The sequence below is a fragment of the Oryzias latipes genome, chromosome 1 (assembly GCF_053564925.1).
Source record: "Oryzias latipes strain Hd-rR chromosome 1, Olatipes_Hd-rR_3.1".
In the NCBI taxonomy this organism is placed as follows: domain Eukaryota; kingdom Metazoa; phylum Chordata; class Actinopteri; order Beloniformes; family Adrianichthyidae; genus Oryzias; species Oryzias latipes.
This window is the reverse complement of record NC_136237.1, coordinates 29,444,488-29,471,831: the sequence shown is the minus strand read 5'-3', so window position 1 is coordinate 29,471,831 and position 27,344 is coordinate 29,444,488. Positions and strand designations below refer to the sequence as shown.

Below are 27,344 nucleotides of genomic sequence, written 5' to 3'. Positions count from 1 at the left end.
ATTTTTCTTTTACTCCACCAATGTGAATTATTGCTAAATTGACCGCAGAGCAAAACTCTTTTTGTTCAGACAAACACATTCTTTTTGTCCTTTTCAAGGAGATCCATAATCCCTTTTTTATTGGGTAGTTTTATACGTTGTCATCAACTCAGCTTGTTAGTGCAATCAAATTAAAAACATCTTCAATCTTAGCCACAATTCTCTACTCAAAATGATATTACTGTGCAAAAAAATAAAATAAACACAACGTTGACAAGTCAAAAATGTGAATAGCTGAATGTCACAGTTAAGAAAAACAAAACAAAGAAAAATAAATACAAACGCAGCCATTCTTGCTGTTAGTGGTTCTGATTCCCGCCGATACAACACAAACATTTCCTGTGTGGCTCTGCAGATCTGCGTTATAAATGTTTGTCAGCGGAATACAAATGAGATGTTTGAACTAATACTCTGCACACTTGGACACTCACCTCCACTAATTCTTAAGTATGCCAGCACATACTTTAATATTACATTTCAGCCAATTGCATCATGAAGTGTTTATTAAGTTATAATGCAAAACACCCAGCTGCAAACTTGATTGAATTCTCAAGTCTTTGTGTCCCAACATTTGGCTGTGTGTTTGCACGCCTGTAAGACATAGAAGATGTCATAGTAGAGGAGACAGGGGATCAGATTAGGGAATTGTGCACATCTGTCAGCAGCCAGCCATCTTCTGCACCATTAGATTAAGGCTAATGAAGACACTCCAAGCATGTGTCTGTATATTTGGTATTTTGGGAGACTCACATTCAATTGAGATGGTGAGAAGGAAAGAGCAGGAGCTCCAGCAACCAATCTTTTGCTGTGGCTCCAGCTGCTCAGCTGTCATAAATAAAGCAGGGTTTCTGGGGATCGATTAAAAGCAGTGAAACCGAGTTGTTGTTGGGGCGTGACACAGGGAACAAAGACCCAGCTGAACACATTTTTGAGAGAAAATTCACAACTTGGTTGATAAAAAAAATATTTGCAGAAGTGCAGCAATAGCAGGGGGACATGGTCAAAGAATTTGCAAGGGTATAGAGTCGTAGAGGGGCGGTGGGAGCGATCTTTCCTCGTTGCTGCTTCAGCCTTCTTTTCAAATTAATACTGCCTTGTCTCCTGAGAATGTGACATTTTCTTGGAGCAAGCGAAGGAGAGAGGTTCAGAGGTGGGTGGGAAGTGTGGAAGACAAATGCGGTAGGGCTGGGGTTGGGTAGGGGCGGCAGGGCAGAGAGGAATCTGCAGGTTCTTGGCAAGAAGACGGAGAACCGGAGCAGTAGGACGAAACTGTAGAGAGCTGAGGGGACTGGGATCCACGGGTTTCACCAGGTGATGTTAGGGATGAATGGAGGAAACCATGAAATGGATGGAAAGATTGTTTCTGTGCACATAGGGGTGGGTGTGGGTGTTATTAGTCCACCCTCTGGAGGCCAGTAATGCACTGACCTTCATTAACTTGCGTTACTGTCGGTGTGTGTGTGCGTGCATGGTGTGTTCAACTCTCTTTAGTTGACACTCATTACCGAGTCTTTGTTTAAAGGCCAGCAAACTAATGAAGTCATTAAATAAGTGAAGAAAATCCTGATGGCAGCATTGAAACCAGAGATTGAGGCGACAAAAAAAAAATCTACGGCTGGAGTTGTGCACTGACAAAACTGAAAAAAATATATATATAAAAAAAACAAGACATAACAGTGTGATTTTAGCAGGAATCACTATGAGGGGATAAAGTGACCTCTGAAGTAAACTTAAAAAAATGATAAATTACCCATCAATATTCAAATCCCTTTTGAGACAAACAGAGACTCTGAAAACAAGAATCTACAGTTGTTAATCCATATTCTTATAAAAATGTTAAGATACTGGGAATTTAGATGGCATTTAGGCCATAATTATATATGAAGGTCTACAACAATATAGATTTGCTTGTCATTTACTTCTCATAATTCCTCTTATATTCTATAAAAAAGATGAGTTAAGTCATCAAATAAACCAGGACCTCATTTCCTTACGTACCACACACTTCAAAACTTCTATAGAATTTTGCCTAAATTTAGAATCTGCCTAAATCTGTGTATTTAACAGGAACACACTGGATGATGATTTGCTAAGTGGTACAAAATTTAGTTAAGTCTTAAGGCCAGTACACACCGGGACGAATATTCGCCAGGCGTTATTCGCCAGCGTTTTTCGCCACGTTTTTTGTGTTCACACCCAGGCGATTTTCGCTGACGATGAGTGGAGTGAACATGCAATTTCATTCCCTGACATTAGATGGCGCTTAATGTAAAACAGAAATACTCCTGTACACAAGGTGGCGCTGCGCAACTTTACGCTTCTTAAAGTCGCTTTTCACTCAGAAGAAGAGAGCAAGTATTTACACGCTTGTCAGAATCAAACAAAGAAAACATGAATATTTCAAGCACCAGTAGCTCCAACTGGTGCTTGGTTCGGGGATATTTTTGAATGTCCGTCATTATTGCTTCGCGGCTGTGTGTAGACGCTACTTGGCGTCTATCTTCTTCGCTGGTATGTGTGCTCAGCAAGGCAGTTTTGTGTTTGAGCGCCCCCAAGTTGTGTTTTACTGTAACTTCAGAAGCTCCAGACACGTGAGCAAAAGCGCCATTCTCATTGGTCGAGTAGATTTCGACGCCACGCGTCGGAAAAAAAACGAACCCGAGGCGTTTTTTTTTTTTTTGACGCTTTAACGTGTGGCGTTTTTTCGCGTCGGTGTGCACACTCTCGTTGGTGCCCTTTGTTTAGTCACGAGGCGTTAAACGTCGGCGAAAATCGCCGGCGAAATTCGTCCCGGTGTGAACAGGCCTTTAGTATTTGATCTGATGTGACATGATTTTGCGTCATATCTAGTGAAATTTATCATCAAATACATATATATATATATATATATATATATATATATATATATATATATATATATATATATATTAGGGCTGCACGATATGAGGAAAACTTGCGATATGCGATATTAGTGATCAATATTGCGATAACGATAAATTTGCGGTAAATAAACAAATAGAAAAATAAACAAAAACATCATTCCCATTTCATTGCAACAGTTTAAAAATTATACTCCAAATGACCCTCATCGACATGGGGGACAAACGTCAGGGTGGCTAACCCTGGTCCTCAAGAGCCTCAACCCTGTCTGTTTTCCAATTCTCCCTAGACTGCTCGATAATGATAACCAAAATCAGGTGTGTTCAGTCAATCAGGATGTGAAATCACTTGAGTCAGCCAATCAACAGCAAGCTGGTTAAGGAGAGCTGGAAAACAGGCAGGGTTGAGGCTCTTCAGGACCAGGGTTAACATAATAGGCCTCCATCTGATTGGTCAACAATGGGAAGGCGTCCATCTGATTGGTCAAAGCATAAAGGGATTTATTTGATTCGTTAAATGCTTCAAGCTGCTAGAAGATTGTTTTAACACATTTTGGGTTTGCGATTTATTGCGATATTCGCCGTCTTTTGCGATATGCATATTGCAGAGCTGGATATTGCGATAACGATAAATTTGCGGTATATTGTGCAGGCCTAATATATATATATGTGTATTATTTAAATGTTGACAGATCTGAAGGATGCATTTTGATTCCAACGGTGCAGTTTAGAAGAATGAAATAAGATAAAAATATGTGTTGTTTTTCTACATTTTCCTGTTATTTGAAAGTCAGAAACATTTGGAAAAGATCAAAACCATTAAAGTGAAAGTTTTATCTGAGCTTAATTCATTCTTCCTGTTGGTTTAGCTTTAAAAAACCTGCTGCACAGAGAGTGACACATCACTTGATATTCCTTTCAGATTTTGGAGTGCGCCCTTCACAGCTTTTGTCTAAGTCATGGAAAACACTGGAACAATGACCAGAGTGTGAATAGAAGTATGAATGAAGCATCAGTGAAATAAACTAACCAGACAGAAGGAGAAATGGTCAATGGGAGACAGTGTGAGACACCAAAGGATGGAAAAAAAGTGATTGTTTTTTAAAAACCTTGCTTTTTTTGTCCCCAGGCTCTCCTTGATACCCAGAAGCAGCTCCGGTCTTACATCACTAACTTCACTTTTAATCTGGGTTTCTCAGGGAAGTTCTACCACACAGGTGGGTTCATTTACATGTTTCATCTTTAAATGCTCAAAGCCAATTTCAGTATAGTAACTATAATTCTAATGAAAACCACCCTTGTTAATAGTTTGTTGGATTTTCCTCAAACGTTTCTGTTTATTTTTAAACTCAATTTCAACCGCATTAGAAGCACCACTCTGCTTTTGCAGTCTGACTGTTTTTATTTGGACAAGCTATCCATCTGTTAGCTTCAATGTAAATAAAAAAAAAACAATCTTTACAGTTTTATTAGACGTCTTTTGTTGCCAAAGACCGATACATAAGCGAACATTAACCGCTTTTACACAACAGTTGCATGGCTGCAAGGTCCACTGCACCTCCACTAACCTCATGTAAGCAGCAGTCTGCAGTCAGAATGAACCTCCAGTTATTATTTTGTTTTGTTTTTGTACCTTATGCCTCATCACGTGACCCACCAAGCTGAAACACACCGATCCACATCAGTGTCGCAGTCTCATCTGTTCCTGCAGCATCGCAAGGCTGTTCGGTCTGACTCTAACAAAACAGCAAACATTTGCGACCAGGTTTACGGTTCCACAGAAATGAAATGAAATATTACACCGCTGCAAGGAAGAACAAAGATGCCTTCAAAGGCCGAATAAAGTCAAATTAGATAAATGCACTACAACTAATTTCTGCCACAAATTCTCACATACCACATTGTGGTTTATGGTAAAAAGCAGATTAGTTTGTATAATTGAGGTTTTTACTGCTTACTTTTATATAGAGATGTAAAATAAATGTTGACAGCATTATTTATAGTTATATAGTTATATATTTAATATTATTACATTTGGTTGCACTGTATATTATTTGATGTTAAGTGAGGCAGAGGCTGTACCGTACTAGTCATCTGGTTTTAGAATGAAATAGAAAGAAGTTGATAAGTGTGACACAAAAAACAAAGGACAAAAAAATCCAAATCAACGAAAGCATTTTGTTTTTGACTATCTTGGTATCAGTTATTTTATTAGTAAGAGGTTATTTTTTGACCTTATACCAGCAAAAGTTAGGTTGATCGTTGGTTTGAAAACATTTGTTTTGTGTGTTCTTCCCTCTCCATCCGTCCGTCCTTGTCAACGCTGGTGTTCCCACGCGTTCAGGCACGCCAGAGGAGGACGAGGGAGACGATCTGCTGCTCAAGTATGTGGATGAGTTCTGGTGGTTCCCGCACATGTGGAGCCACATGCAGCCTCACCTCTTCCACAACGAGTCCTCGCTGCTGGAGCAGATGGTCCTCAACAAGGAGTTTGCTCTGGTGAGATGGATGCGCAGGCACATATCCATCGTTCATGCAACTGTCTGTTTTTCTTCCTCCTTTTTTTTTTTTCAAATGTGTCTCTTTAAATTATACTGTTTCCTCCAGCGACACACGTCACTACAGACACTTGTCATTTACTCCATCACACCATAAAAATGTTGTCAGGTCAATCTGTTTTAGCCAATATGGTGCTTTGATTAAAAAAAAAAAAAAGTAAAACAGCAACAATTTTCATACTCATTTAAAAGCTTTTTTAATCTTTGAAAATTTAAAAGATTTATTCTGAGGGAATATGAAGCCAGATACCAGGTTGTGTGTTTTTTAGGGCTGAACTCTCAATTTCCACCAGTCAGTAACATGGGTAAAGCACATCAAAGATGTAGACATTGTTCTGGTTGGGTGAGGGATAATCCTCCAAAGAGGTGTTCATTATCTGGAATTAATGTATAGAAAAGTCCTTTTAATTCTGATTCCTGACATTTGTGAAGGGCATTATTGTGGTCGCTTGTCAAAAAGAACAAGTTGACACCATTAGTGTGGTTTTTAGTAAGGTTTAAACCTGTCTTTCTGATATTCCATCTTAGGCCTTTACCCAAATTCTTATGTAAATATCCCCTGAAGGGTTGTCAGGTGGTGGAAAAATTAGTTACTTTTGTAGGGTAACATGTATTTTGCAGAAAGAAATTATATGCAGAGTTTGAATGCTTTATCAAAGATTTTAAGATGTTCATCTATCCATCTATCTTCAGAACCTGCTGAATCCTTTTTGGGGTCACAGACGTCTGGAGCCCATCCATTTACTGTCAGACGAAGGCAGGGTACACCCTAAACAGGTCATCAGTCAGTTGCAGGCCCACACATTTTTATGCAAATGTAAGGACATTTTGGAGACAACAATTAACCTATGCAACATGTTTTTAGACTGTAGGAGGAAGCCGGAGTTCCCGGAAAATACCCATGCATGCATGAGGAGAACATGTAAACTCCACGTAGGAAGGTTACGGCTAGGATTTGAACCTGGGCATCCTCGCTATGAAGAAAGACTGCTAGCCACTGAAAACCATGTGCTACTCAGAAAACCACTAGTGAGCTGCTATGTATGTTTAAGCGACCACTTCCAATGAAAAGTCTATGTAAACGCCCATAAATGCATGTTTCTGGCTTTTGCGTTCAAGACTCTTGCATTAATGCGTTTTTGGGCTCTTAAAATAGTTGAACTTTGACCAATCAGGGACTCGGATTTGGTAGTGACGTATAGATGGCGTCCCTTTTTTATTTTGTACCAAGCCTCTTCTAACTATAGATGCCGGATATGCGCTAGTAAACAGTAGCAATAGAAAGGAGGTAGATGCCCCTTCCTGCTTGTCCTCCGTGAACAGCATGGGCTAAACGCGCATTCAAAAACATGCATCACATGCCTGGTGTGAACATTATATTACAGTGCCTCAGGGTTGGTGTAGTTTTTGTAGCCTCGTTGTCTCTGGGCACTTTTACACTATGCGTTTTGATCTGGACAAGTGTTTGTTTGTGTTCAACTGCTTTTTGAAGTCATTTGCTGAAGTCATCCCTTTTTATTTAGCATGATAATCCATTTCAGATGGGCAGTTTAAACATATTTCAATTTAAAAGCTTCTCATGGGTTTCATAGGGTGTGAGTTGTACATTGGTGTGTGCGTGAAACTGATTCCTTTGACCTCTTTGGCCTAAAGTGTCACACACATGATGTGGCATAAAAGAGGCTGGTTCTTGCTGTTGAAGGTGAGCCGGACTATAAAGTGTGATCACCAACCTCAGTAGAATGCATGTGCACATGCTCAGTCCTCCATCCCCCTGACCATTGATGCTTGGCTTTGACAATGTGAGTAGGTGTGTGTTAGACCAAAGGACAACACCATCAGTCTTGTCAGTGCACCCAGAAAACATCCACCCTCCAGTTCTCTCTCACACGCACACATTTCGTACACACACACACACACACACATCTTCATGAGAACCCGTATTTTTTCTAATTTCTGACCCCCAAGGCCAGCACCATAACAAACACGACTCCAACCACGTGCTTTTACTGCAAGGTCAACTGTGCGGCTCTCTGTGTTTATGTGTGACAAAGTCCTTTGTGTGTGATCTGTAATTGGGCCATTATTTCTGTTTATTAATATAACCTTCATGTACTAACTGTGTAATACTTCTCATCCAGGAGCACAACATCCCAGTGGACATGGGTTACGCCGTGGCTCCTCACCACTCGGGCGTCTACCCGGTGCACATGCAGCTGTACGAGGCATGGAGGCGTGTCTGGAACATCCGGGTCACCAGCACTGAAGAATACCCCCACCTCAAACCTGCTCGATACCGCAAAGGCTTCATCCACAACAGCATATTGGTGAGTGCCAGCACAACCATTGTGAAACACAAGAACTTTCATTTATTTATGAAAAGCTTCAGGGCTGCATCTGCTTCACACCAGGCTAATAAATATGTCCATTCTCATGAGTCATGTACATCCATAAATGCACTTTGATCAGCTGACATGTTTTTGTAGAGACTTTTTTGATGTTGGATACTCATGAATGACTATATATATATATATATATATATATATATATATATATATATATATATATATATATATATATATATATATATATAGGCAAAATACTGTCTATATATATACATATACAATTTTAGCTGGCAACTCATTTGAAATGATAGTATTTTAATAAAGTTGTAATTTTTCCCCATTTTCTTTTCATCTCCTGACAAAATCCAAATAGAACAATTTCTCAACAGATGCTTCTTCTGAGTATAAGTTGTGTTCATTCATGTTTAAAAAAAATTTCTGACACGCAGTAGACGAAGCACAGATGTGTCATTTGACTAAATGAGGTGTGTATAAGGAGCAACATCGGGCAGAAGTCCAGAATCAAATGCAAAACTCACGCACCATCTGATGAAAAAACAAAAAACATAAACAATGATGCTACGTACACACCGGGTGCAAAACAGACATTCTTGAATGCACTTTTAGCATATGGTTCACACTGGAGTGTCGCTACCTTGTACAAGCCAATTTACCTACATATGGAGGAGACTTAGTGCAAAATGTAGAACCAGTGCAAATTTCACGAATCTTGCTCCAGGCTTTTTTTTTTTACAACCCTATTCCGATGTATGAATGACATGGTGTCATAGAATTCACGCCGGGGACAAAACGTAATGATTAAAAAGGATGCCACCCATACGTCACTAGCGAATCCCAGTCTCTGATTGGTCAAAGTTCAACTGGTTTAACTTTCAACGTGCATTCAATTGCAATAAATTTATAGCCCATAAACAGACTTAAAAACCTGCGTGGTGACGTGTGAATGCGAGAATGCAAGAAGCCTGAAGCGCATATAAGCTTGTGTTTACATTCATCTTTTACATCAGAAGTGGTCGCTCAAACGTACATTTCAAAATGAAAATTAAATTAATTAAAAATTTAAATTTGTAAATTTGTGGACCATCTCAACTCAAGTTAGCTCTGTCTTTGGAGCTTTTATTGCTGCAGACATCTTTTATATTGCAGTGAAAAGTTAAATAAGTCATGGGTGGATTGTAAATTGTGTGTTGATTGTTTTTTCGGATCCACAACAGAAAATCAATGATGCTATGGGTGGTTTGTTACCTCCCTGTGTATTCTTATGGGTGTGGCATATTTGACCTTCTCTCACCGCGGTGCGTTCAGCTCATTTAATTCAATATTTAATCCCTTCCCACTGCTGCCACAGCGGCAAACTTTTCCGAGTTTGTGTGTCTGTCAGTGCACTTAATTTATACTGTGGAATGAACGCAAGGCTAAACACAAAAGCGATATTTTTGTGCTTTTGCGCTTGTATAGATAATCACCCATCACAGTTTGAGAGAGCGGTAGAACACAACTTTTGTCAGCCATTTCACATAAGCAATTGTCATCAACTCTTTCCTGGTCTCTCGTCCTCCGCCTCCTCTCCATTCACTTGCCAGTCAGGCTCTTCCTCAGCATGCGCAACGGTTTCTTTCCTGACAAAAGAGCCAATCACATCTGACACCAAAATTATCAGTGCATGTTTTTTCTGCCATATTTGGTTTTCCAGCAAATAATGTGAAGAGACAGCTGTATCAATTTTCTAATCAGTCCTGGAAGTCTGCCTTTTATTCTGTTTTGTCGTGCCGCTGCGTCATAAAAGCCAACCGATCAATCGCACATCCTCTGTGCACAAAGGCAGACTCATTTTTTGACAGGCTGTAATGTGTCATTATACTTTATTCATTGTACTGTATTCAGAACCTTTACTGAATTGCTGAAGTCAATAAAATAACAAGTCAGTAACTTATAGGATGCTCTGAAATGGACATAAGCAGATAACACAAATGTTGTAGCTTTGCAAGGAGAACAGTGAACACAATTTCTTAGATAAGGTAAGATTCCTTTTTCTTTAACAGTTTATTCCAGGGTTTTAATGTTCTTTTTTTTACTTTTTTGTCTAGTTGGGAGGAGATTTCCCTATAATAGACACATACAAATCATATTATATGAGTTGAGCTTCCCTGGCTTCTTTGCTTTGCATTGAAATGAAGGGTCTTCAAATGTAAGTTGCTGATTGTGCTTCTTTGGGCTAGTCTGCAGGCTGTGGGAAACACCCTGCACTGCAGGCTAAATACAGTCTAGACAGACTGGCCTGCCTAACTGAAAGCTACATGTTCGGGAAAATGCTATAAAAAAATGCCTGTAATGAAAATCCCGTCTGGAAAGCTTCCCCAGACCTGAGGTGTCTGAAGCAAAATTAGGTGCCCCTAGTGCTCTTGTAGGTTTTCTTGTATTTTGCTGCACTGAGCTGTCTTCCTCTTAGGAGAACAGCTATTCAAGCCATGTAAGCAGAAAATGTTGACAGGACAGCAGGTTTGACTTTATTTTCCTTAATTTTTTAGGCCAATGATGAATGTAACAGTATGTTTGGGACGTTAATAGAAACTCACCAGTGCGGGATGTTGTCCAGGATCAAAGACAATCATCATATGGACATTTGGACACAACATACAATTTTAGAAAGAACTAAATATTAAAAAACAACCCAAAAATAAGTTAATTCAGTTGAGGATCTTAAATAAAAATCTTAGTCCAAAGTTTGGATGCCATTTCCTATTTGTGTGGAAATGCATGCATGAACTCTATCCGTAGTGTCATTTCACTTTCTCTCATTCTGAAAAATGATCCTGCTTTATGACCCAGAGTAATGTTACGTTGGGACCATATCAATCACACATTTCCTTTTTGTTTTTTCTACCTTTGGCATGCTTCATGTCCACTTTTATCCTCCAATCTTTCTATCCTGCTGCGTGCTCCGTCTTCGTTTGCACACAGGAGGACAGGAAGTTGTCTTTAGATGGTAAAAATTGGTGTTTGTGTGTCTCTGTCAGCAGATTGAGAGCGACCCACTGGGCCCACAGTATCAGAACAAATCAGACTGAGATATGGGTTTGTGCCATGTGAGTGTGTGTATGCGCTGCACATACTTGTATGTGTACGTGTGTATTTCTTTTTAAAATGCACTATATCAGTTTGAGCTATAGCTCTGTGGATAATTGGTTTGGTGAAATAGTGCTGAGTGTCTGTGGCTATGGTGGCCTTCTCTCACACTCCCTTTTGAGTGTGTCTGTGTGGGCGTTGGTGTGTGTGTGTGTGAATGAGTCTGCAATGTTTTATAGATAAGCCAATATCTGCGCTTCCAGCTTTTACTCTCTATTTCACACAGTGAGGTGCTCCACTAGGAATTCACTATAAAGATGTTATTCTTCCTTACTGCTTTTCCTTTCTTTTCAATTCTCTTCTTTTCATTAAATTACATGCGTTTGCACACAGTGCTTTTTGCAATTGTCGGAATATTGCTTTTTTTTTTTACATGTTTATTAATAACGCAGGTTTACATTTTTGAATAATTGCAACACCCATCACTTCTATTTTAGACATAAACCTAAGTGGCTGTTGTAATCTATGGTGCAACAGTTGATAAAACCAAGAGGCAGAGTATGCAACCAGTGTTTTTAGCTTTGGGTCATTTTTTTGCAGTTGTTGTTTCCGAGGGAAAACTAATCACGGTCAAGATTGGATTTAAAAACGATAAGCTCCTCCCCTTTGGTAAACAGCGAGTAACCACATGCATCAAACAAGTGTAAGTGAGGAGGGGGGAAATAGCACTGCAGCAGGAGAGAAGATAATCTTCTGTACAAATACAAGACTTACATTGGTGCAGGCTTTTATTGTGTCGGGTAATTAACTAAAGTTGTATCACTATCAGGAACCAAACCGATCTAGAGGTATGTATCCTTTTTTGCTTTCAGAAAATAAATGCACGTGCCCATTGCTTTGGGATTTAGTTCATCTCTGTCACTTTTGGTGTTGTGTGTGCTGTCACACTTCCTGTCAACAGCTAATCAGAAGGTGCATCCAGTAAGCCTCAGATTATTTTGAGACATGTCATTGGATGTTAGCCGTGTCACTTTATTAGTTGCTTAAACTGCTGGTCAGCAATTTGACAGAAAGCACTGGTTAAAATTAGGTACGCTTGAAAAATGGATTTAAACCTTGACAGAAACATGAAAAGTGTTACATCTTTTTCTTTTGAAAATGTGCCTTTACCATCTCAGCAATGACTGAAGAGCGCTCAAAGGCTGCTTCAGTGAAGGCAGATGGATGTCTTGGCTGAGATTACAAGACATGGCCACCATTCAGGACGGAGCAGACGAGCCTTCTCTGCTTCCACAGCTTCCTTTGTTAGTTAGCATTCCAGGATGACTTGTATCAATTTGTTCCAATGAAAGCAGGATTTGACCTGTGAGAGCTGCAGAGGCACGTGACCAAAGCTTGAACGGTAAACTGTATTCATAAAGCTTTATTGAGTATTTGGTACTTGTCAAAAAATTAATCTTTAGCCAAACAACTGCAAGATAATCCAAAACCTATATAAAAGAAATAAAAAAAGAAAATAAAAAATACAAATTCAAGATTAATTTACATTTTGTGTTGTTATTCTCAAATGTGCAATATACACTATATTACCAAAAGTATTGGCTCACCTGCCTTGACTCACATGAACTGTAGTTCAATATTGATTTCACTTTTTGCAGCTATTACTGCTTCAACTCTTCTGGGAAGCCTGTCCACTAGGTTGAGGAGTGGGAATTCAGCAATTTTTGACCATTCTTCCAAAACCGCATTGGTGAAGTCATACACTGATGTTGGTGGAGAAGGCCTGGCTCTCTGTCTCTCCTCTAATTCATCCCAAAGGTGTTCTGTCAGGTTCAGGTCAGGACTTTGTGCAGGCCAGTCAAGTTCATCCACACAAGACTCATCCATGTCTTTATTGACCTTCCTTTGCTTACTGGTGCACAGTCAAGGTTGGAAGAGGAATGGGTCCGCTCCAAATTGTTTCCACAAGGTTGGGGGCATGGAATCGTCCAAAATGTAAGAAAATTTCACTACAACATTTGTTGCACAGGTGACATCCCATGACAGTTCCACGTTGGATTTCACTGAGCTACTGAGAGTAACCCGTTCTTTCACATGTGTTTGTAAAAAGAGTCTGCATGCCTGAGTGCTTGATTTTATACACTTGTGGCCAGACCAAGTGATTAGGACACCTGATTCTGATCTTTTGGATGGGTGAGCGAATACGTTTGGTAAAATAGTGTATATTGAACATACAGCACTAATGCAATTACTATCCTCCCAAACCCTGCTGTACAAATGAAAAAAGTAAAAATACTCGAGCATGCAAATATTAAAAATAGATGAAAATAGTACTGGTATTTAATGTATATAAAATGCAGCTAATTATATAAATGTTTGATACATTTTAGACTACAAACTGGCGACCAGCAGGGTGGAAGGCCATTACAAATGAAAGTATCAAAACTATATATTTCAAACTGTTTTACTGTTTTTTTTTAATTGTTAATGATATGAAAACAGCAGCTGAGAAGCTATTACTAATGCTTAAAGAAGCTTTTACTGAGGATTTCTCAATCTTTGTCAATAACGATAATTTTTGACTCCTAAATTGAAGAGGGGAAGTGGGTGGTGGAGCATTTTGCTGGGCACCTGGATGGATGGATTAATATTGAAAATATATTTGTATGACAGTTTTTAGATAATGCAATTTATATTTTACATATACTTTTTTTTACCAACACACAGGAGATTTAGTTAGTATGACATTTTCCTTTTTTTCATTTTTACATTTTAACATTTATCTAATCTATTTTCCAAAGGCTAAGGACCTATTTTCTTCTTTTGTTTTTTTAGACCTCTTAAATGTTAATGTATTATTATAGGGAAAGCCCATGTAATGACATTTAATAATGACATTTTCTGCTTAAGTGACAGCAGGTCAGCCTGTTTTAAATCCAGATGGTGAACTTGGACCTCTAAAATGTAAAAGAGACGTCACTGCTTGCACTTCGGCCATATGGTGTAAAACACGACCAGAATATCCTCAACCATTTAAGTAAAGTGGACCGAACATCTAACCATAACTCTATCTCTTTTTTTATCCATTATCTGATGGTGTAGTTACTTTTGTGAGCTATATTTGTACTTTCTTGTTTGCGCTTCAAGTGAACAGCAATCTCACGTCCTCACACAACCATCTGTTGTAGTTTAATCTCAAATTCTTGCATCGCGGGGCTTTTCTTATGACACTTAAGGGGGAAACTCTGGTGATTTAACATAAGAAAGTGTTTTTACAGGTCTTGTGGAGTACTGATGCATATGTGGAAAGCAATATAAGCACTAAGCTTCTGTGTTTCCTGTGGGAGTAATATGGGTTTCCATAAAACTGACTGATTTCATCTAAAGACGTTAAGCTTGAAAACTGAAATATTGCTGTGAGTACTTTATAAAAAAAAATCAAAAGTACTTTTCCATTTTCCATGACTACTTCTCCTAATGATACTTCTACACTGTGTATGGTTGACTGCATGGCGGAAAATGCGTTGAATTCATAAACTGGCATTGGTTTTAAAACTGTAGTATCCAGCACAGGTCTGCTATGTTGGCACCTTCCCGGCATGCTTTGCTTGGCTGAACTTTTTGTTTATTCAAACAAATTAACAGCTCTTCATCTCGCCTTTTGTTTGTATCTGTAGGTGCTGCCTCGTCAGACGTGTGGCCTGTTTACTCACACCATCTACTATAAGGAATACCCTGGTGGACCGAAAGAACTGGACAAGAGCATCCATGGGGGAGAGCTGTTTCTCACTGTGCTACTTAACCCAGTGAGTCAGAGAGCTGTGAGAAACCACTTGCATGAGCTAACTGATAAAAGGAGTGAGGAAGATTCACATTTTTTGGCACTTCAGAGAGGTATTATTAAAGTTCACTGTAAAGGAAATATCATCTCTATCCTTTTTTATTTTTATTTTTTGTGCATGTGTCTGTCTCTTTTCCTGTCAGGGATAGCGTCTCGCGGTGGAGCACTGCTCATCTCCGCTCTTTAAATTAGTTCTTACCACAAGGGGGTTGCTGTCACATACAAACACACACATTTCCCCTCCCGTCTAACTTACCTCTGCGGCGGCATGTCAATTCGTCTCCACTCCAAGCTGAATTGAGCAACGCGATTAGGTTTTGCGGTTGAAAAGGCTCGTCCATGGGCACACGTGTTTGGGGCCACACACTCGACTCAGTTAAAGACAGTGATTCACATATACATTCACAGTAATTGTCTACAAACAAACTCTTCTGCTCTGGCTCTCTGTGACTGGAAACAGCACACTTGCATGTGCACAAACACACACAGGGATGCTCGCAGACAGACAGTAAGCTGTATTGAAGTGTCAGGTAAGGGGAGCGCTGAACCTGAGGAGCTGTCAGAACTCAGCCAACATCACGGAGCAAAGTGCAGCTTTGTACAATAACCTAATCTGGCTCTTTCTTCTGCCTATTCTCCTCTTTATATCTTCTTTTTCTTCTTCTTTTGTCTCATTTACTTGACATTTAACTTTATTATCGACTCCTTGTTTCTGAGCTACTTCTTAATGTATTTCCGTTCTATACTCTTTTGTTTATGCAGAAGCCTTTCTTTTTCATTCTCCTCTCTGTATCACTTTTGTTCCCATAATTAGTTATTTTCAGAATAGGGTTTCACTCAAAATACTGTACAAAGATGTTTTCTTTTCAGAAAAATACAGCTTTTTTCCTATCTATATTTGTTTAAAGAGAAAAAAAAAAGAAATACTTGGTGTACAACATAAATACAAGTAAGTTTCAAATGTTGAAATATTTAAGGTAAGTCTTATATTCTCCTAAAAACACGATATAAGACAAGTCATATTATACAAATTTGTTTAATTCATGAAATATTATAACAATAACAACATATTTGTGGTTATATAAGTCAATGTTCTTAAACAAAGTTGTAATAATATACAATCTTTAAAAAAAAACTACCTGAGAAAGCTAAAACAAAAAGCCATTTATAGGCAAATTCATTTATTTCTTTTTAGGGGAACTTGCTTAAAAGTAATGTTGATGTTACTAACCAAGTTAAAATGAAGATCTGAAAACGTCTTCTAGATCAACCTGATATCTACTTGCCCTGCAGATCAGGCTCTGACCTGAAATCTTCACAGAAACACTCAAAACAAGCATCTTTTTGTGACATCCCTTTTGTTTTTATTTGCTGCCTGTACCACAAATTGCCCCTGTGGGATTTTAAAGTTTACCTTACCTTTACAATCCCAGTGAAAGAGTTTGGTGTGTTCAAATACGGACAGCAAGGGAAGAGATATGATGCAGAAGGTCAGGAAACTAGCTACATGGTGTGATGGTTAACACTGTACCTTCACACTTCAAATACACACACATAAAAAAAGGACAAATCAAACTTTAGCTCACAGGTGATGTCATTACAGCCAACCTCAAGTGACACATCCGCACACGCTTTTTCCTGTCTGTCTCTCATTGGCTGGCTTCCTGTTTGTTCTCATCTCCTTTTCACTGTCACAGGTAATAAAGCTCTCCTCTTGTCGCATCATATATTTAGAAGATCCTCAGACAATGCTCGCACACAGAGTCACTGCTGATTCATGTTAGCGCCTCGCTGCTATGTTTCAATTTGCAGATACAAAAGCTTAATTAGTGTGCACACTTGGTGCCTAATCAATAGTGCCTTGTAACTTGCCGCCTAAGTCCCCCGGGCCTATCCTTTTGTTTGATGATCTGCACCTCTGCATCTCTGTTCAGTGGCTCTAAAACACATCTGACATGCAGTGGCACTTTGCCAGAGACAGTCAACTTGTTGGGTGCGTGCGCATGGAAGATTTTTGCATCATTCAGAGGTGCTTCCGTGATTATTCAGCATACAGTGCACCCCGAGAATTGATTGGACTTTGCAAACAGCCAATAGGGCACCAAGAGATTCCTCAATAAATGGCTGGAGAGATGGTGTAAGAAAAGGGAGAGGAGGACGAGGTGAGGGTGGGGGAACGGGGTGAGGAGGTGGCAGACAGATTGAGATTTAATTTTCGGGTCACGGCATCTTGTGTCACTTGAAAATCTAGACACATACAGAGAGGAGTGATGCACACGTATGCCCTCCCAGACACAAACACAAACTATATGTTTGTGAGACTTAATCATCTGCGTATGTATATTTTAAATGAATGTGTGTAGGGCTGACATAAGCAGAGCTTGAGACATATATCAGGGCTGACATTTAGCTCTTAGCTCTGCCACTAAGCTTATTAGCCAAACACCAAATATCAGCACAATCTCCCCGCGCTCTGTTTTACCCACCTCTCCCCCCTGACATGCCTCACTTCTGCTGTCCCTGCTGCGGAGGCCTTCAATTTCTCTCCATCTTTTCTTGCAATTCTCCACCCCAGTCTGTTGACTTTGCTCACACATGTAAATCTCTCTACACCTTTTTCATTCTCATTTCCGTTCCCTCCCCATACCCTTCTCTGGATTCCTGCTGATTGCAACTGAAGGTTTTGGCAGTTCATCAACACATGCAAGCTTTCAAACAGTACACACGCTTGCACACACAATAAACCACAAATCAAATGGGAGGAGAAATTACAAAGGGAGAGGGAAGCTATGAAAGATGCATAACAGAAAAGGCCAGTAGATGTTGACAGGAGCGGGCAGAGTAAATTGAATTGAAATCTTTTGCTGTACTGATGCTCAGCTTTCAATTATCCACAGAAATGGTGAGATTGTGTTTGAGGAGGAAATAAGCAACCACTGCAAGAGGAAAGGGTTGAGGACAATGATGGAAAAGTAGAGAGAATGATAGGTGGCGTCAGCGTGACAATAATCTTTTTAGTAGCAGTCAGATAGAAATGTTGAAATGTGGAAATAAGTAGTCTGTAATGGGAAAAGGGCTTTTTAGAGAATTGGCTGATGGAAGCAGAAGGAGAGCAGGCAAAATGACCTGCAGGATGACAAAGCATTAAAATGTCATTAAAAAAAAGAATTTTTACATTTAAAATAAAATGAAAATTGTGATTTGGGATTGAAACAAAAAAGAAATCTACCCCACAGCATGTTCATGGCATCTCTGCAACACTTTTCCCCCACTTTTTATGTCAAAAAATTCTAAAAGAAACAATGGGAGCACTGTGTGAATTGCTTAGGCTATCACTATAAGGTAACAGACAGGTCAGCTAACAGTAGTACAACTAACTGCAGCAACTTTGATGCCATATTTCTTGCTTTACTTTTTCTTTGTGGCCTTTGACAGCTTGTGACTAGTTCAATACCAAACGTTGGCCCAAAAATATGCACCAGAACGGCTATTTCCATGGAGCTCATATTGCTGTTGCACAAATGCCAATGGGGCAGCAGTGGCTCAGATGGTTGAGCGGGTCAGCCAGTGATTGAAAGGTTGGTGGTTTGATCCCTGCTCCCCCCAGTGAACTGTTGTTGTGGCCAAGACACTTCACCTTCCATGCCTCCAGTGTGGTGCCACGGGTGTGTGAATGTGTATGAATGTCCTGATGATGGTCAGAGGTCAGTGGTGGCCACTGCCAGTCTGCCTAAGGGCAGCTGTGGCTACATCAGTAGTTTACCATCACCAAGTATGAATAAGGAGTGAACAAATAATGAGTACACATTGTAAGCGCTTTGAGCGTCTGAAAAGTGCAAAAAAATCCAATCCATCAATAGTATTATTATCATATGCATCCCATCTGAGCCTGCCAGGAGTTAGCATACATGCTGTGAAACTTATCTTTGCCTCCAAATATTTACAACGTAGTTTAGCTATATTTAGCTTTACAACCCCAAATAAAGTTGTTTTGCCTTTTCTTCCTTGTTGACTTTTATCAGTCAGATACTCAGATACTGGACCAAGAAAGCACTAAATACAAAGGTAGAGCGGTCAACCTTTGAATGGTAGATTGCCAATTTGAGTCCCACCTTGCTTTGCTCATGTATCCATGTTTCCCTGGGCAAGACACTAAACCCTACATTGCTGCTGGTGGGTACAGGTTAGCGCCAGTGTTTGGCTGTGAAGTGTATTAATGCTTGTGCATAGGTGAATGGGACTGTGACTCTAAAGCACTTTGGGCCTTCTAAGAAAGTATTAAAGCGCTATATAAATACACAACTGTGCAAGCACATGACAGAGTTGCACTATTTTCTTGAGTCTGTATTCAGAAGACAAATTCGGTAACCAAATTGAAGAATCTTTTATGTTAGTGCACTTTTGAAAAATATCGCTTCATTAGAAAGTTGACAAAAATGACAAAGAAACATGAAACAAAAGTGATAGTCTTTTTTCTGTTATATAGAAAAGTTATAGAAAATGTATGTAGCTTGTATATATGTATATTTTTCAGTCAAACACTATTTTTTTTTATCTTAACATCTTTTCATCCTTTTTTATCTTATCTTATCTTTAGAAGATTACTTAGCACCGGAAATTTCGTTGTCACGAGTTTCTTGTGTAACAATGACAATAAAGGCTTTCTGATTCTGTTGGTAGTAAGTTATAAATCAGGAACTTTATAACAGAAACTATTAACAGAAAAAATGACTTTGTATTTTTGTATTTAAAAGCATTTTTTTTTTCTTCTCTCAAAGCTTTGGTCAGTTTAAATGAAGTTAATTGCTGCATTTTGATACAATTGTTTCTTAAATGATGCCAGAAAAGCACTCGAACTTAAATGTGTGTCTAAACCTATAAAATATTTTGGATAGAAATTGTTCCCTCTGCAGTTTATCAGCTTTTACTGAGATTGGTATTTCTAAAATGTAAACTTAAACCATACTAAAGTATGTTTTTTTTTTTTTTTTTCTTCAGATAAATTCAGTGTTTTCAAAACACTTTAGATTACTAGATACTATCTTGTATTTTAAGTTAGTCAGGACTGCGACTGGCCCTGTGCAAATAACTTTCTCAGAATCATCTCCAGGTTTGCAACTTTTTTGGAGCATTAACCAGTAAAAAGTAAAATTATACAAAAATTGCAAGAAATTTCTTTTCTTTTTTTTTGTTTGCTTTCATTCAGCCAAAAACCAGAAATCTAAACATAATTATTTTACCAGTAAATTCTAGAATGTGCAAAACAGCGAAAGAGCTTATAGATGCTTTGGCCCAATATCTGATAAAACTGTCAACTGTCTTGACTCCCTTTCCCATTCAGTTAAATATTGCCTCCATGCAAACAGATTTTCATGTGGGAGTGTGTTCAGTTTGCCTGAAGCAGTCACTGAAGAGCAACAGCATTCAGTGGAATGTAGCTTTGTCAATTTAGGTCGACTCAGAAGCGAGGCAGTTCCAGCCTTCTTTGGATTGCCAGGGTTATGGATGTTTCATACATGTTTAAAAATGTTTGCTTCCTGAAGTGATATGCTAACACCTGAACAATTGGCTAAATTTTCTATATGTACGTCAATTTTTTTTCAATATTGATAAAACAGACAAACTGGCAAAGTGAAAGATTAGGCAGCCAAAGGGCAGCACACAAGTTTTTTTTTCCTCTTTAAACATGCAGTCATGTTAGAGGGGATTAAAACATGTCATAAACCTCAAATACATGTCTGAGTATTCTTCTAATCTCAGAAGACATGACATTTGTGTTTCTGTGTGCCTGTGTGGGTTTCTGCATGTTTGTATCTTGAAGAACATGATGTGATGTTGCTTTGACATGCCTCATCAGAGCTTTTAGGTCAACACGAGATCAGAGCAAGAGAGGAAAGGAACACGAAGTTACTTTTAAGAGCAGATGAGAGACTCAGAGCAAAGACGTTAAACAGATGAAAGAAGAGGAAAGATATTAAGCTACAAGAGGAATGATGGGGAAAAATTAAAAGAGGAAGTGATCATCTTCACACTCGCAGTTCAAGTTTAAGTATATGATTTGAGTCCAACTTCAGGGCTAAATTATATATAAGTATGGTATGTTTTTATTAAAGGCACAAATGGGACTCTGAGCAATTCAATATTCAAGAAATGAGATGTGAAAGGTTTTAAATGGTTCGGTTAATTGAATTCTTAGGCACAGAGAGCCTTTCCACTAAAAAGGCTGGGACTTTGCTCTGTGTTTGGAGATTAGCATTCTCTCAAGGGGCTTTTTGCTTTTTAATTCAAACTCACCTGTCAAGGTTACTTTCTGTCTTTTGCTTTGTTAACCTGCTCTATGTGCATTTCTCCTTTTTTCCTTCTTTTTCTGCAGCTCTCCAATTACAAACACAAATCATCTTCTTCCCTCCCCTGTGTTTAATTTGGCCACCGCAGCCTAATCCCCACTATGAATGTTACCCTTTTTAGTCATACTTAGACTACCTCTCTCTTCCTCTTTCTCTCGTTACCTGCAGAAATACCACACACACATGAATACAGTGCAGCATGCTTTCTTTCAGCCTGAGCCAGACATCACAGGCTGTTGTGGGGTTTGAAGGGAACATAAATCACTTTTTGATCACCTTGTTTGCTCTGAAAAAAAAAAAAGAACAAACAAACACAGAGAGGAAAACTTTACAATTGTTTTTATTCACCCCGGGTCAGATATTTCTGTACACAGCTTACACTCTCATTTTGCTCCTCTTTACAGCCGTCTGCTGTGCTAAATGTCTCGACTCGGTTTTAATTTTCAATGGATATCTCTTGGGATGGCGGAGAGCTTTGCCTTCCCGTTTTTCTTTTCATTCATTCTTCAAAGAGGGAACACCAACATTACACTTCATCGAAGGGGAGGGGCAACTAAACAGTTTATTTTTGCATAATGCATTTCTAATTTCCCACACTGAGTTCTGGGAGGCGCCTTGACAGTGGTTCCACATTGCTACTCCCACACACATCAGCTAGATTGATACAAGGCAAGCAAGCCGGAACGCTACACCGCTGGTTTGCTTAGTGAGCACAAGATAAAAAAGACAATGGCAGACGCACAAAACTTTGATGGCAGACACGGATGCACAAATGTATAAATATTTATGTTGACATAGGCAGACACTCATGCACATTAAAATGATTCTGACATGCAACCCCTCTCCTCTCTTTTTTTTGTTTTTTTGCACTTTCTCTCACAAAAAAAACTCTTTTCATTTGTATCCGATTCAGCTTTCCACAATGTCTCTCAGCCTCACACACCTACACACTCTTCTGATCAGTATTCTCAACAGCTTTCCAGGTCAGCCGGACACTGATCCATCAAACCCTGACATTGTGTCGCTGTGTATTTACACCAACCTTCCCTGTTAGAGAGCAGAAGCGGCAGCCCTTTGTCACCAGAAAAAACAGCCCCTGAATATTTGAATCCTAATATTTTTACCTGTACTACCTGTACCAAAATCTGCACTTTTTCTAACGTGCAACATCTGACTTTTTTAAATGTCAGCTCAAATCTTTTGATCACCTGTCAAATCCCAGTGGTCTTTTAATTATGATTCAGCAAACTTGTGTTGTTTACTGGAACACACTCTCTGCAGAAAAGCAGAAATGTATTAAAACATTCATTTCTGAGTTAGAAACTGGGTTATTGCTGCAAAGTAAGCCCGTCCCTATTTCCCATCATCCATCTGTTTAAGTGCATTCCTTTCCCACTAGCTTACAGCACCTCACAACCCCAACCTAAAATTACCAGTGCAACAAAAATGGCAAGCAATATTGGAGCTATCCAATATAGTCCTATAGAGTTTTGAGCTAGATGCCACCTCGGACGAGGGAAATGAAGACGTACATGGATCTATCTGCCTATAAGCAGATACATCCGAATAAGCGGAGCAGGGAGCTTGTAACATGCATAGTAGCTTTATTTTTGTATCTGTCCCTGATTCTGAATAAAGAAATACTCAGGAAAGCACTTTTAATCTTTATTTTTTTTATATATGTCCTCCCCTATGAGAAAAATGTCACAAGAACATGTTAAAAACATAAATCTCATTGGAGTGGGCCCTAAAGCTAAAGCCATGCATGCTTGTTTCTTTTAGGTTTGTGCAGAAATCAAAATTAATGGAAATGAACATAGCATCCTCCAATCTAAGGCCAGCATGTGTTTGTGTAGGTGTGTTCACATTCATAAACATCACCCACAGACAGACTTGCAATCACCTATGCAAAAACAGACACATGCTCAAATTCAACAAATAATTCATATCTTAATGGTTGATGTTACCGTTTTATCAGGACACATTCCCATAGCTCTGTGCAATCAAAAAACTGTAGGTGCACATGTGTGTTTGAGTTGTGTGTGTGTGAGTGTGCACACACAGCAGCTATCTTAGCTTGTCTCTTCGATCAGCCTATAAAAGCACTGAGGCGTGGACAGATAGCCTCCACCGACACACTATTGCTCCTTCTCTCTTTTGAGTGTCTCCTTTTTCCTCACACACATTAACCATTACGAACACACTCCGACACACTCTGCAAACACACTCTGCGGTGTGCAGCCTCATCTCCCTCCCCCCCATCAGTGCCTCTTAGGAGTACTGTGCTGCCTCTTTGGCTTTATCTACCAGGACTGGTGAATGAATGCATCACTTTTAGTTTATCTGTTTACCTTTTTGTGCTTGAAATCGTCTTGGGATGAAAGTAAATACACAATTTTCCTTAACAAAAGTAGCTGATGGTAAATATTGATACCCACTGTTCACACTCACACATAATCGCGCCTTTCAGTGAAGTCACGTCAACAACGACGACAGCTTTTGAAGTGAAAATTTGACTTTTTTTGGAAAAAGATTTCTCTCTGTTGTTGTTATATCTATTCTCATCTTTATTCCCTGTTCCGTTTTGTCTCCTTTCCACTCCAGATAAGCATATTCATGACCCACCTGTCCAACTACGGGAATGATCGACTGGGTCTTTACACGTTTGTCCACTTGGCCTCTTTCCTTCGCTCGTGGACAAACCTGAGACTCCACACGCTTCCACCTCTGCAGCTTGCGCACAAGTACTTTCAGCTTTTTCCCGAACAAAAGAACCCACTTTGGCAGGTGTGTTTGCAAGAGAATAAACCCATTCTGATGTATTTCTGTCCTGATGTTTTTATAATGTGGATTAAAGCATTTTAGGGTGAGAAGAAAAAAAAGCTGCAGCATTTTTGCACAAAATTCTTTAAAAATTTGTAACAACAGTTTAATCCTTCAGGTTTCAAACTGCTCCTCATCAATAACTCTCAGAAAGAGTCAAATTAGTAAGGATTGCTGAGTGTTTTCTTTAACAACAACTTTGAAGCATTTCGCTCTTTTTGTGAAGGAATTTAGTTATGTCAAAACCAATATTGGTTATGAACTAAATTCCCCAAAAATTAAAGCTCAATTCTTCATCTCTGTGTGGAAAATCCTCCATGACATGAATTTGTGAGCATGCTTTCATGCCGCATGTACGCGATGGCTTTAGTCCCTAAGCCTTCTTCCCACCTTTTCAGAACCCGTGTGATGATAAACGGCACAAAGACATCTGGTCTAAAGAGAAAACCTGTGACAGATTACCCAAATTCATGGTGGTGGGACCACAGAAAACAGGTAAGGCACACTCAAAAATCACGCTCCGTCATGCACGAGCAACACAGAAACCAGCTCTGTGTGCACAGGTGTCTAGATCAGAGCCTTGTCATGTAATCCCCCTCCCACCTTTACCCCATCAGGGAGACAAAGGAAGAGGCTCCTGCCTCTTTTCTTCCACCCACATGCTGTCTGCTTTAGAAGCACAGAGATTCAGCTCAGTGAAACCAATGTGCCTGCCTTTTTTGTTTCTTTTACTCTGTCTCCATCAAAGAGGCTGAATAGAAGGAGCCTGTCTGAGTTGTGTACACATTATTCCAGTGTTGAGACTTGCCACCATGTGATTTCTGCAGCTCTAATTGCTGGTGTTTTGGGTGTGAGGTGAGGAGGTTTGATATAACTGCTAATTAACTGGGCGATAATCTCCCAAATGGAAGGAGAGTTCATTATAGAAACATTAGCAACCCAGCCACAATTAGATTACTATAAATTTTCATTTTATTAGAGGGGATGTCGGGAGGTCTGAAGGTGAAATGAGAGGTGTCGAGGATGTGGCATGGGGCAGGGCCAAAGCCCCACTTCTGATTGGTGTCAAATGATTTTGAATCATTTGATGTGAGAGGCCGCTGAACTTTACAGACACACACATACACACAAACGTAATGAGTTCTCAGCAACATAAATCTGGAAAAGGGGAGATTGTCCAGTATGGATCAGTGGTTGAAAGCTCTTACACACATTCAGACTCACATGCTTTTTACACACACACACACACACATACACACACTGCATTCTGCTGAATTAACTAGCCGGTAATGAATTATGCCTTTTTCTTCCAGGAACGACAGCACTTTATCTTTTCCTGCTCATGCACCCCTCCATATCCAGTAACTTTCCCAGTCCAAAGACTTACGAGGAGGTCCAGTTCTTCAACACCAACAACTACCACAAAGGGATCGACTGGTAATAACGCTCGGCACCACGCTTTCATTCTTTGTCTTTTACAAGCCAGAGCCAGAGGTGAAATAAAAGATAAAAAACAACCGTTTTTCATTTTCCTTTTTGCAAGGTTGTTCTGCTCCGTGTTTGTCGCGCGTCAGGCAGATTTCAATGATACTTTAGGCATCTCAAAACAGCACAACAGCTTCCTCAAAGTGATCCTTTAATCTGGTAAATTTAAGCCCACAGACATATGGTTCCTAAATTGACCCATAAGTGGGTTACTTGGCTGACAGCAAGGCAGCTGGTGTATTCTCCAAAGTCATCCAAAAAACTTGTATTTTAAAAAAAAAACCTTCATTAAACATGGTTTAAACTATGTCATCAAGATTATATCAAGCTTGGTTAAGCACAGATATAGCTCAGAACAAGGTGACTTTAGGAAACACATTTGTCTTTGAAAAACACCAAACAGTGCTGTTAAAGTTGATGTTTGATGTTTTAGATGACTGTGTTTGAGCTGTGGCTCTTAAGCATGCAGGTTTTTTTTTTCCTTCAGGTACATGGAGTTTTTCCCTGTTCCCTCCAATGTTAGCACAGATTTCCTGTTTGAGAAGAGCGCCAACTATTTCCCTTCAGAGGAGACTCCACAGCGAGCCGCTGCTCTGCTGCCAAAGGCCAAGATCATCACCCTGCTTATCAACCCCTCAGACAGAGCCTACAGCTGGTATCAGGCAAGTAAACTAAGTGTATGTACTGCTCATCTTTTGGTTTTGACTTTTTATACTTTTTATTTAACAAAAGTTTTCAATTACTGAACAGATTATAATTGTATGTATCCAAATAAGGGTGCTTGATGTCACTTTTATGGAACAATTGTGTAACTGCATATCCATTATGAGAAAAATGACACAACAGCCTATTATTAAATTGTCTTAAATTAGAAAGGAAAGTTGTTAACATGCCATCCTAAATGGTATCTCACTTTTTTTCAAAATAGTTTTTTTCAGTATGTGATTTAAAGCCTCCTTCAATATTGTGCACCTTCAGCATCAAAGGGCCCACGAAGACCCCGCAGCCCTGCAGTACACCTTTTATGATGTCATTAGTGGCAGAAAAGGTGCGCCCGCAGAGCTGCGCTCCCTGCAGAACCGCTGTCTCATCCCCGGTCTCTATGCCAAACACCTCGAAAGGTGGTTGACGTTCTATCCTGCTAATCAGGTATGCATGCTCACCGATACAAGCCTATCCTCATGCAGACATGCAAGCAGCAGATCTCTCTCACATTGTAATTGAGAAAAGAAATCGCTATTGGTTTGTTTAATATGTGAGCTGTTGTTCCGAGTTTCTTAGGAAACAAAGGAAATGAGGGTAAATTAAAACGAAAATAATTAAACACATTTAAGAGAATTGTGTTTAGCTGCTTGTTGCTAAAATGATACAAGAGAAACAATGTTTTTTAACCAGTCTACCCTGATAATACACTGATTTATCCATGTAGGTGATGATCATCGATGGTCATCAGTTAAGAACTGACCCTGCAGCTGTGATGGATGAAGTCCAAAAGTTCTTGGGTGTCACACCTCACATCAACTACTCGCAGGCCCTAACGTGAGTGTTCCACTCTCAAATGTTCCACCTGCTCAAATGTTATTCCACATGTAGAGCTATAAGCAAAACTGTTAAAAGTCTGACATCTACTGGTTTACTACTGTTGTCTTTTTTTAGGCCTTTATTGCATTCTGCTGTATTTTATAAATACTGTAAACATTTTATTTCTATTGCCAAAAACATTCATTTAATGAAAAAACAAAGGTATACCGGTACTTTTTTTTTTTAAAGAAAAACTAAGAAACTATATAACACATTAGATTTTATTCTTTATTTTGGAGTTTATGTGTTTGATTTAGTGCAGAGCCATTTATTAAGCTTCAGGCAATCCAGGCTGACGTTAATGACTGAATATGTCACACTGACATGACATGTTGCTTATGACAGTTTCTCCCATATAC

The 27,344-nt window shown here is 39.3% G+C and overlaps 1 protein-coding gene across 2 annotated transcripts in view; it reads left to right on the top strand.

The window, feature by feature from the left end:
* LOC144981212 (bifunctional heparan sulfate N-deacetylase/N-sulfotransferase 4-like) overlaps positions 1 to 27,344 on the top strand; it is a 42,865-nt gene that overhangs the window by 10,162 nt on the left and 5,359 nt on the right. For both annotated transcript variants that reach the window (XM_078953233.1, XM_078953237.1), the window contains exons 3-12: positions 4,048 to 4,135; positions 5,263 to 5,417; positions 7,618 to 7,803; positions 14,586 to 14,714; positions 23,701 to 23,883; positions 24,318 to 24,414; positions 25,233 to 25,356; positions 25,892 to 26,066; positions 26,383 to 26,553; positions 26,834 to 26,943. In XM_078953233.1, the coding sequence (XP_078809359.1) occupies positions 4,048 to 4,135; positions 5,263 to 5,417; positions 7,618 to 7,803; positions 14,586 to 14,714; positions 23,701 to 23,883; positions 24,318 to 24,414; positions 25,233 to 25,356; positions 25,892 to 26,066; positions 26,383 to 26,553; positions 26,834 to 26,943 (1,418 nt within the window). The remainder of the gene's footprint in view (positions 1 to 4,047; positions 4,136 to 5,262; positions 5,418 to 7,617; positions 7,804 to 14,585; positions 14,715 to 23,700; positions 23,884 to 24,317; positions 24,415 to 25,232; positions 25,357 to 25,891; positions 26,067 to 26,382; positions 26,554 to 26,833; positions 26,944 to 27,344) is intronic.